The sequence below is a fragment of the Myotis yumanensis genome, unplaced genomic scaffold (genome assembly GCF_028538775.1).
Source record: "Myotis yumanensis isolate MYYU_CA2020_CCGP unplaced genomic scaffold, mMyoYum1.0.hap1 SCAF_3, whole genome shotgun sequence".
Classification (NCBI taxonomy): Eukaryota; Metazoa; Chordata; class Mammalia; order Chiroptera; family Vespertilionidae; genus Myotis; species Myotis yumanensis.
The window spans coordinates 177,598,713-177,610,785 of NW_027223754.1; the positions used below are offsets into that span (position 1 = coordinate 177,598,713).

The following is a 12,073-nucleotide window of genomic DNA, read 5'->3' on the forward strand; positions in this document are numbered from 1 at the left end:
CAACCAGGCTAAGACAGAATAAGTAATTAATAGAATCTGGGGTCAACTGGGACAGTTAACATAAAATAACAGAACATTTTAATAAAAATTAATATTTTTTCTTGAACATTAACTTACCAGACACTGAATAACTGCACAAATTAATAAGAGTAACACAAATAAACCTACTTTTCTTGTTTTCCGAAAGTGAAATATTTCCTGTTGCACACACCAAACAAGTCAGTACAAGACTAATGATGTAGCAATCGGCTGCTAAAATATTCCCTGCTAGTATTAGTGGAGAGAAATGGTGCGCCTGCGTGTAAGGCGCATAAGGGAAATGAATACAACAGGATTATAGTTATCAGTCATTATCGAACATTGTAGTTATTAATAATTATGTAACAGGATATTATAAAAAGTTAGGAAATTTTTATGAAAACGTTTCTTACATACTGTTATATTGGCTGGGCCACAAAAATATTCGTGTGTTTGACATGCTTGATTTAGGGCAGTGGTTCTCAACCTTCTGACCCTTTAAATACAGTTCCTCATGTTGTGACCCAACCATAAAATTATTTTCATTGCTACTTCGTATCTGTAATGTTGCTACTGTTATGAATCATAATGTAAATATCTGATATGCAGGATGGTCTTAGGCAACCCCTGTGAAAGGGTCGTTTGACCGCCAAAGGGGTCACGACCCACAGGTTGAGAACCGCTGATTTAGGGTGTATGTTAAAAAATCATCATCCATGGATATATAAGTTTGAGTAAGGATTTTTTTTTAAAGGAAGAAAGAATTCACTTAAAAAAGAAAGGCTAAAAAATGACCAAATAAGTTTCTGAAGTTCTTTTTATTACACTGATGAGTCCCATAAAAGTACAACGCCCACAAAAGTAGAAGCATTTCAAAAACAAGACAAAATGTTTGCATAATTTTAATGACAACATTTAGTTTTGATGTTAAAAAAAAAACACCTCATGATTCTGCATTGAAGCACACTGCTCATGAATTAAGTACATTCTGAAATTCTGGGAAAGAATTTCATATCTCTTATTTGAGCCTGACTTCATGTAAATGGTTATGTTACATTCCTTTTCTAGAGATTAAGTTCATGATATGATTCATTTAAAAATGAATTTATTGATTCACAGTGACTTTGAAAAATAGAAATAGGAACTAAGCATATATCATACACATACCCCTTTAAGTGGTACATTAGATCAAAGTGGAATTAATATAATAATCTTTAGTGTTTTCAATTGTTACCAACAAAAATAGATCCCACTACAGAAAAGAAGTGTGGTAATGTCAAAAGGAGATGTTGAAATCTATGCTTTTTTATCCTTAAAATCAAATAAATGCATGATTACATTCTAGAATCATATCAAGAGTCACCGTCAAGCAATCAGTAAAGATATTTACTGCTTCTGCCAAATACAATATAACAGGCCAGAGGCTATAAAGTTTACCTAATTAACTTTTGGTAATGTGGAAATTTTCAATGTTTTTGAGTCACTTTACACATTCTGTTGCTGCTGCTGCTGCTGCTGCTACTAAAATAATAGTAAATGTAAAGAAGTAAATAAAAGAAAATAAATTAGATCTCTTGATCATTCTAAGTATTGTTTTGGTTTATCCTTGAAGTGGAAATCAGTTACCGAGGTTTGGAAAGAAAACAAAAGCATCTTTGTAATTCACTGCATGTATTATTTGAGAGGTCTAATGATTTATCCATTGCCAGTGTGGGTTAGCTTGTCATGTCCTCTTTACTCAATGTCAACCGGTTCTGTAGCTATCAAAGCACTTAGCTGTTTCTGAGCACAGGAGAGGAACAGTTCCAAACTGGACAGGCTTCTTTGGCGGATGACTTGATCAAGCTGTCATTTTTTTTTTTTTTTTAAGAGAGAGAGAGACAGAAAAAAAATACACTTAGTTGGGGGATAAAGAATGTTATGTCATTGAAGGCCACTTGAAAAAGATGGTGACTTAGAAAATCAAGTAGTGCTTTAAACTCAGAGACAATGTAGTAACTATTTCTGGGCTATTATCTAAGATGAGAAGATAAATCATTACAATTTCATAGTTGATGTTATTCAGTTTTTGAAGAAATACCCTAAGTTTGATCAGAGTGATTTAAAAATATATAAAATTCCAGTTCTTAATGAATATACAGATCAAACATCCACAAAGATCACTCAAAACAGAAAAGAAATCTACAGTAGAGAAAAGTAGCATAATTGCATCATGTATAGGGTTTAATGGGGCAAAGAATAAGGGAGCAATAAACAATTTTCTGAAATTAGAGAAAGTTCTTGGAATAGGTGTACTTTAAGATTGTTGAAACTTATTTGACTTGTTCTTCCTGCTGAGTTAGAGGTTTTTTAATTAGGATTTTTTAAATGTTTCAATAAAAGTTAATACAGTAAGAGGTTTAATAATGAGTCATCCTATATAATAAAAGGGTAATATGCAAATTGACCCTAATGGTGGAATGACCAGTCACTATGACGTGCAGTGACCACCACGGGGCAGACGCTCAACACAGGAGCTGACCCCTGGTAGTGTGCTTCCACAGGGGGAGCGCCACTCAGCCAGAAGCTGGCTCATGGCTGACCAGCGCAGTGGCAGTGCAGGAGCCTCTCTTGCCTCCTTGGCAGAGCTAAGCCATTAGTCAGACATTCCCCAAGGGCTCCTGGGCTGCCAGAGGGATGTCTGACTGCTAGCTTAGGCCCCATCCCCCGGAGAGCGGGCCTAAGCTGGCAGGTAGACATCCCCTGAGGAGCCCTGGACTGCGAGAGGGTGCAGGCCAGGCTGAGGGACCCCCGAGTGCATGAATTTTCATGCACTGGGCCTCTAATATATAATAAAGAACTTTCAGAATGGTAAGGATTACTGAATATATCAAGGAAACTTTCTAACTCTTCTTCCCTAAAAAATTTGTTCATGATGTAAAAATTACCATTAACAACACAATGAAGGGACTCAAAAGAAAGCCAAATAAATTCCATTTCACAAGCGTACGACAGCAGCTGTCTATGGGAGCTGTTTTCGTTCGTGGCGTACTGGAGGGCAGGCCTTCATAAAGGGTGACAAGGTGGAGGAGAGCGGAATGAATGGTCAGGGTGGCAGACTAACTAGAGGAGGGGAAGCGCTCAAAAAGCGGCTGCGCACTCGCGCCCTGGATTACCCAGGGGTCCCTGCTCCAGGCCGGAGAGCCGTGTTGGCACGCAGTCGCGCAACCACGCATGCGTGTGGGAGAGCCGCATTCCAGAATGGGGAGAGGGAGCGGGAGCGGGGGCTGTTGCCTGAGAGGCAGGCGGTACAACACAGAGGCAAAGGCATGACAGGTGCTTCCGAATAGGGAATGGAAGGCCCTGGAGACGGGCTCACAGAAAGAACCCAGAAGCTCCGAGCAGTCGCAAGCACTGTCTGGGAGGCAGGGACTCCATGTTCTACTTTTTTAAGCCATTCCACAGTATCCTTAGGAATAAATTAAGATTGCTGGAAGCCGGTCCATCCTTGCTGCTTGACACAGTCGCTGCAGGGAAGAAACATCTGCACAGCATATGTTTCAAGGGACCTGGCATACATGGCATACTGTTCTTAATATGTTTGCTCTCCCTCTTAGCGCTATGTGTTTTAAACAAGACCATCTCCCCAAGAAAGGTTGTTTCCCCAGGTGAGGATTTTTTCCCTGGAGTTAGGGATTAACAGGCTAAGGAAGAGAATAAATCATTGAAACCCCCTAGTGTTACAGAAATACCATGTACTACTTATGAAGAACATAGACTAAGACTGTTGGCAACAAATTTGGGACTTGTTGGCCCACATCCCCAGGGGCCTGCCCACCAGGGAAAGCACCAAAGCCTATACCCCTGGAGACCCACCGACACAGGGCAGTCCCAGGGAAGGCAAGTAGCGAGGCTGGGAGAACATAACCTTTACTGGGTAAGATAATCTCCTTCAGTCACTTCCTTGTAGCCTATCAGTAGAGCAGCGACCTTGGAATAGCCCTTATAATGGAACACAGAGATTAACCTAGACAGGATTAAGCTCAACAGAACTAGATTAACAAACGCCCTAACCTTTGGAATAGAATGGATAGGATTAAAATCAACTGGTATAAATACAGATGTAAAAGGACAATAAAGACAGAACCTCGCTATGATGATCAACTGAAAAAAAAATTCCATTTCACAATATATACTTGTGATTTTTATGCAAAAGTTGAAATATCCTTCATACAAATTCCCACCAACATAAAAGACAAGTCCAAACAAAAATTCTGTATTAAATTACATTTCTATAACCCACTGATATTAAAAAATGACTGAAAAAAAGCAGATTAAAATTTTGAATTATCCTAAGAATTAATATAAAGAATTTTATATGTAGTAAATGCTCATGTAAAATGATTGAACACTCCTAACATTCCCTTAAATGTTAATATTTTGCAAATTTAATATATTTACAGAAATAGGATTCCTGCTTATCCCTTTTCTTGATTTTATTTCCTTTTCCTCTGAAATGATACCAATTGGGGAATATACACATTCTGCTTACAAGTGTCTATAAAACAAGACAGTTCATTGCATTATAATCCCTAGGTAAACGGAGATCTTGCCTGTCTTGCTGACTAGTGTACTCCAGCATCTAGAAAAGGGTCTGGCATATGTTAGACACATAAAATATTTGCTGTGATTGAATCAATCAATACATATTTAAGCCTAATAGAGCAAGGTAATCTACTATAAAATGATAGATGCACTTTTAATCCTTAAAGTGAAACATGCTTAACCTAATCTAAAAGATAGGTAGAAATTAAGTTGAAGTTTTAAAATTTTTATTTTAATATATGTAAAACAGATTGAAATCTAAATATTTTGCAGTTTCAAAAATTATTTTGTACTTGGTCCAAATTCAAATAATAGTGAAGACTGTACCAACAACACGCACTTCCAGTCCACATCCAGTGGTTCCTGTCTACTTTTGGATGTTTTCACGCATTTAAGTCTGTTTTTTTAAAACACATGTTCCAGATCTTATAATCGTAACTATGGGAAGAATCATACAATCAGTTAGTTTTACTGTCATTACTGGAAATTTTTCCTATCTCATTCTTAAGAAATTGCTTGACTATCTTCCATGATTTATTTAACTATATTACCACTGACAGACATGTATTTATTGCAATTTTGTCTTGTTTTTAGAGCACCAAAGAAATTTACAACCTGAGTACACTCCCTTCAGAAGATGGTCAAGCATTTGTCTTGGACAGATTCTAAATATGTGGAATTTCTAGGTCATAAGATTTGCATATTTTAAATTGTGATAGATATTTCTAAATTGTTTTCCAGAATGAGGGTATCAATTAATCAGCCCCATCTACGATGTATAAGAGGACCACTTTGCTCTGTTTTCTTCTTTTAAATGCTGGCATAGTTTTTCATGATATGAATACAATGGATATGTTATTATTTACTTTTAAATTATTATATTAATAGACTTTGGGTTGTTCCTAATATTTTCCTATTATAGTTAATGCTATACTAAACACCCTTCAACACCAACCTCTGTATATTTATGCTAGCATATCTTGTAGAGGTTGTTTGAACCAAAGAATATGTCACCTGCAACATTACCTCTATTATAAATCAGGTTTCCAAAACAGAATGAATATGTCTTTGGGTTCCCTATTCTGTTCCCATAGACCAGTGGTCGGCAAACTGCAGCTCGAGAGCCACATGCGGCTCTTTGGCCCCTTGAGTGTGGCTCTTCTACAAAATACCACGTGTGGGCGCACATGTACAGTGCGATTGAAACTTCGTGGCCCTTGTGCAGAAGTCGGTATTTTGTGGAAGAGCCACACTCAAGAGGCTAAAGAGCCGCAGTCTGCCGACCACTGCAACAATTCACCTATCCCTACAGAAATATATTACTGCACTTTATAATAAATTTTAATATATCACATCTTAACAACCACACTGACAACCATACCATCAAATATTTCAGATGAATATAAATTAGTGAACACTTACAATAAAGCATAAAATCCAAGCAAAGTTCAGAAGCAGATTCTTTGGAGAAACTTTTCTCCTTTGGGAGTATATGGCACAAACTCACAATGTGTATGGACCTAGCATTCAACCTGTGATTGTTGCTAATAATAATCATCTGGATTTATGCATTCAGCATGAATCTGTGATTTTTAAAAAAGCAAAAACATGTTTAAAAGATTTTTATTTAAACATACCAAGCACTTTTCTCTTGCTTGTGTTGGGGTCAACCTAACTTAGTAATGATCAGATGATGGACATACTGGTTTTGGGTTAGGCAGCTGCAAGGCTCACTTCACTTCTCTCAACATGCCTCCCCAAAATGTCTGATGGCAAGAATCTACTTAATAAAGAGGATCTCAACACTTTGAGAAGCAATAAGGTGACGTTGGGACTCTGTGACGAACAAGATAAATTGGGCCATCACAGTGCCGAGCTTCAGATAAGTTGGGTCCTTCCTGGACATGGTAGGGAAGATCGTCTGTGAGGGGGACACTTGAGACCTTTCTCTTAAACGGTGAATTCCTCTCCCTGAAACAAGTACACCAAACTGATGTTCTTGGCGAATTACTGAATTTCAACAGTTTCTGTTTTATTAGGCATGACCTTATTATCCTTTATTGAGGCAAGAAGAATTTCAGCAAAATATTCAATTCCTTTTGCCCCTCCAAAAGTGGGGCTTAGTTCTGCATTTGTGGCTTTCATTTCAAAGTGAATCAAAGATTTGTATTCTGTGACTTCACATTGGCAGTATTATATGGAGAGTAGTGGTGGCAAACATTTTTGGGTATGGGTTTACAATCTCTTCTTAATAGTGTAGCTCTAACTGCTTTGTTTTCCCTTCCATTTTCTGTTGCTTCAGCTGCTATTCAGCTCTTTCAGATACCTGGGGGGAAAAACACTTGGAAATTCTGAAGTCCCTCAAATGGACACTGGAACTTTATAAATCTTTTTCTCCCCTCTTTTCATCTCTTCAGTTTTCCAGTATCCTGCTGAAAACAATTTGGACGCATACAACTTGCTAAAGGTTAATATTTATAAGCTTAGAGAAAAAAAAGAGCACACAAATTCCCAATTATTCCCTATCTTAGATTTATCTTTTCATCAGGATTTCATGTCACAGCAAAAGAAAAAGAAAAACAAAGTATCTCTAGACCTTTGCTTTTATTCCCTCATCACCAAAACACAATATGATAGGTGGTAAATTTATACTGATCTAAAGAGCAAAATACAAAATCAATTGTAAATATATAGGACTTATTCTAATGGGACTGTTTATAACACTGTTTACATCCCCCAAAATCTGAAACATTGTTTTTGACTATATATATCTTATTATATGTTATATATACATTTATAGTACTAATTGTGATTTCAATATCTTTTGGGCTCTACAAAGTACACCAAGAGATGTGAAAATATTAGGTTTACCTTTATCAAAGTTACTTTTACAACCTATCCTTCTGAAATTTTAAACATGATTAAAGAGTGATCTAATTTTTCAAAGAAGCTAGAATGGCTATTTGGCAAATCCAGGATAGAAACTGACTCATAAACAAATGTTATCAGCTTAGTAATGATACGTTTTATGGATTCACTAACAAGCTCTTTCATGGGCATTGAAGAAAGGTCAAGTATCATGATCCAGAACTATGACTATTTAGACAAATTCTCCCGTTAACATCATTCTATTGAGTAAAAAAGTATTGTTTACCTTTTGATAAGAAAAAAAATAATTCTTCAGTCTCTTATTTATTATAACTGTTGTACTTTGAACACTGTTATTTGGATATGAATGCCTCTTTTTCTGACTTTAACATCCTCCCACAAAGGAATACACTCAAGCTGTTGTTTCATTTACATGCTTGATACTGAGACAATCAATTAGTCAATTAGTCAACCAGTTGATCATAACAAAGTCAAGACTGCCACTATTTCTGTATTATTGTTCTGAGGCATGGGCAAAAAAAGTATATCATAATGTCTTTGTCCTTAGAGGTTTATACTATTTTTGGAGAGATACATATACAACAATTAAAGAACAATTAGGTGCTGACATGTATAGTAATGACTGAGTCCATGAAAGATCAGAGAATGGGGGAGTTCATGGTGAGAGAGGATAGCAGAGAAAACGTCACAAAAGTGGAACCTGAGCCCTGACCAGTTTGGCTCAGTGACTAGAGCGTCAGCCTGTGGACTGAAGAGTCCCAGGTTTGATTCCGGTCAAGGGCATGTACCTTGGTTGCGGGCACATCCCCAATAGTGGGTGTGCAGGAGGCAGCTGATGGATGTTTCTCTCTCATGGATGTTTCTAACTCTCTATCCCTTTCCCTTCCTCTCTGTAAAAAATTAATAAAATATATTTTTTAAAAAAGTGGAACCTGAACAGACACTTAGAGTATCAAGAGCATTTCCTTGGACAAAGAGGAGCAACATATGGAAGAAATCCTAGGAAAGCAGATTAGCAAGAACAGACACATAGATATGGAGGAAGGAGACATTATTTAGAGACACTGAGGATGGAGGCTTGAGTCTAATGGAGAAAGTCTGCTAAGAATATTCATACAGTCCAGCTGATGTGGCTCAGTGGTTGAGTATCGAATTATGAATCAGGAAGCCATGGTTCAATTCTTGGTCAGGGCACATGCCCAGGTTGCAGGCTTGATTCCCAGTGGGGGATATGTAGGAGGCAGCCTATCTCTCTCATCATTGATGTTTCTATCTCTCTCTCCCTCTCCGTTCCTCTCTGAAATCATTAAAAACATTAAAGAATATTCAGACATTCTTTCATGTTCCCATTTATTCAATATTTATTTAGTACCTATTATGTGCCAGGCACTGTTTTAGGCACTAGAAATATAGTGTTGAATAAGGCAATCTCTGCTTTTATATAATTTATATTTTAGTTTGAGGACACAAGTTAATAGAGATCAGCACTATAAAAAATAAAAAAGTAGGGTAAGGGATTTGACAGAGACTGAGGGTCTATCTGTTGGGGAGGATGATTAGAGAAGACCACTGGAGACGGTCATAATGATGAGACCTGAATGAAGTGAGGGAGGAAAGGCACGATGCAAAGACATCAGGAAAGACAATTTCAAGGCAGATGAAACTGCAAGAGAAAAGTCCAAAATGTGGGTCAGACTTGGGCTGACTGATTATTGGCAATAAATAAGAAAATGGAGCAAAATGAGCAAGAAGGGAACTGATGGGAGAGAGGATCAGAGAAGTGGATGGAGGCCAGCGCATGTAGGGCACTGCAGGTCATGGGAAGAGTTCCAGCAACTCATGTTTGAAAACTGTCACACTTATTACTGGGAAAAGTAGACTGTAGGAGCACATGAGTAGAAGAAGAAAACCCAGTGAGAAGACTTTTGGTCTTGGAAAGATGTAACCTTAATCAAACTGCTGGCAGTGGAGGCTAACAGCAGGTCATATTTGGGACATATTTTGAGATAGGACCAATTTAAATTGCTGATGGCTTAAAAGAGAAATGAAGGTGATTCTAAGAATGAGATATGATGAACTGGAGCTAGAGTGAGTTGGCTAGAGGAAAATTAGAGTTTTGTTCTGAACATGGTTAGTTTGCCCAATTCTAATAAACTAGAGGCCCAATGCATGAAATTCGTGCAAGGGACTTGGCCCTCGCAGCCCCAGCTTCATCTGGAAGGTTGTCTGGAAGGATGTCCAAAAGGTTGTTCGCCTGTTCGGTCTAATTAGCATATTAGCTCTTTATTATATAGGATTCATGGGATATATCAGAGAGATTGGATTATAAGAACCTGCAGTTCAGTGGAGTGATCAGGGCTAGATACACATTTGGAAACCATCTGCATATAGATGGCATAGGTGAGATTACCTAGGGAATGAATGTGGATAAAAGAGATAAGGTCAGAAGACGAAGCCTGGAGGCACTCATACACGATCTAGCAAAGGAACATGGGATATGAGGTTTGACAGGCAATTATTGTAATGGTTGACTTATATCCCACATAAGGATATCTTCAAGTTCTAACCTTCGAACTTATGAATGTGACCTTATTTGGAAACAGGGTCTCTAAAGATGTAATTTCAGATGAGTTCATCATGTGGATCAGGGTGGCCTATAAATCCAATCGTTGGTATCTTCATAAAAAGAGACCCAGAAACACAGACACAGGGAAGAACACTATATAAGAAAGGAGGCAGAAATTGGAGCGATGTGTCTGTAAACCAAGGAATGCAGAGAGAATTTCCAGCAACATCAGAAACTGGAGAGAGGCATGGAACAGATGTGCCCAGAGCCTTCAGAGAGCATAGCCCTGCCAACACCTTGATTTTGGACTTCTAGCCTCGAGAACTGTGAGAGAATAAATTTCTGTGTTTTAAGCCATCCAGTTTGTGGTACTTTGTTACAGCAGCCCTGGGAAATGACTAACAATAATTTTTCCAGATTGTTGAGGTCCTTATTTATATACCAGAGTAGTGTTTCCCACAATGTGGAAAACACCACTTCTATGCAGAAGGTGTTTTGTTTAAAATAAATACCTAAAAGGTTTTTTAGTCAAATAAGTTTGGGAAATGTAGGATTAAAAGGTTTTTTTTCCACAGGGCTGGTGCTGCTCAGTGGTTGAGCATTGACCTATGAACCAGGAGGTCATGGTTTGATTCCCGGTCAGGGCACATGCCCAGGTTGCAGGCTTGATCCCCAATAGGGGGCATGCAGGAGATAGCCAATCAATGATTCTCATCATTGACGTTTCTACCTCTCTATCCCTCTCCTTCCTCTCTGAAATAAAAAAAAATGATATATATGATTTCTTTTCCATAGAACTTCCCAGAGCTTTTGTGCTAAGAAGCACTGTGAATTACCAAAATGGCTATACAGTACAGGTAATGTCTGTCAGACTTTAAACCTTGGAGTCATGTGTGCATATGTATGTAAAGCATACTTTGGAAAATGCCCCACAAATCAATTTCTCTTGACAACTCCTTTAGATGGGAAACAAATTGTTAATGCTGGGAGAAGACCACACTGCCCTTTATAACAAGTAATCATGAAGCTGTAATGGGAGGGATTTTGAGACTGTTGAGGCAAACATCTACATTCTACAGTTGTGGCAAGTGGATGCTCCTAGTGGTTTAGAGGCCGACTTCACAAATCCAATATGTCCTCCTACATTAAAAAATATATACATACTCCTTTAACATGTATTAACCTAAGTTTATCTTTGCTTAAGAAACCCTACTATGTATTATGACCTCACTAAGTTTTTGACAATGGAAAGATAAGATATCCCAGGAGGACCAGCAGTATGACCAGAAAGGTGAGATATGACTACCCTTACTCTTGCTGTAGACATGAAGCAAGTGGATTATGAATTGATTTTAAAACTTAATATACAAATATAATTGTAATGGCCTGTTTCATTGTATGAAATCACCATATGAAAGGCTGATAAACATTAAGAAGAGCAAGTCATTTTTGAGGGCTGATTATTTTTATTATAACATTTAAACATATTCCCTCTAAATACCATCATCTTTACTTTTCTCCTGTATCCTCAAATTATGCTTCTCATCATTTCAGCCTCAGAAAATTTAGACTTATCTATAACATTACTGGTTGTATTAATGGATATTCTATAATATCTATTTTATTACTGGTACACTAACCATAAAGAGTTTCTCTTTTAAAATAGTCTTGTCTTTATGTTTTTCAGATAAATAAATTTGACTGCAAGAGGGATATATTACATATAAAACTGAAGTTTAGCCATGAAATCCCCTCATTGGGAATATAACTATGCCATAACTGTAAATCATGCTGAAGGAGACTTTGAACCAACTCAGGATAATAGTGTTACATGAAATACATGTTTAGAATGACTCCGACTAAAAGATTCAGGTAGGGCAGTGGTTTGAACTAATGTGGTGCCAGTTGCCTCAACCCTGAACTTCAGAAAATACAGGCCTAACCGCTTTACCAGAATATTTATAGGCCATCATTCACGTCCCATAAAGACTTTCAATCCAGAGTTCACATATCCTG

General features: G+C 37.6%; 1 protein-coding gene across 3 annotated transcripts in view; it reads right to left on the reverse strand.

The window, feature by feature from the left end:
- Positions 1–829: 829 nt before the first annotated feature.
- The window catches only part of CCDC91 (coiled-coil domain containing 91), a 348,316-nt gene continuing 337,072 nt past the window's right edge, over positions 830–12,073 (reverse strand). For all 3 annotated transcript variants that reach the window (XM_070410494.1, XM_070410493.1, XM_070410495.1), the window contains one exon: positions 830–1,863. In XM_070410494.1, the coding sequence (XP_070266595.1) occupies positions 1,753–1,863 (111 nt within the window). In that variant the 3' untranslated portion in view covers positions 830–1,752. The remainder of the gene's footprint in view (positions 1,864–12,073) is intronic.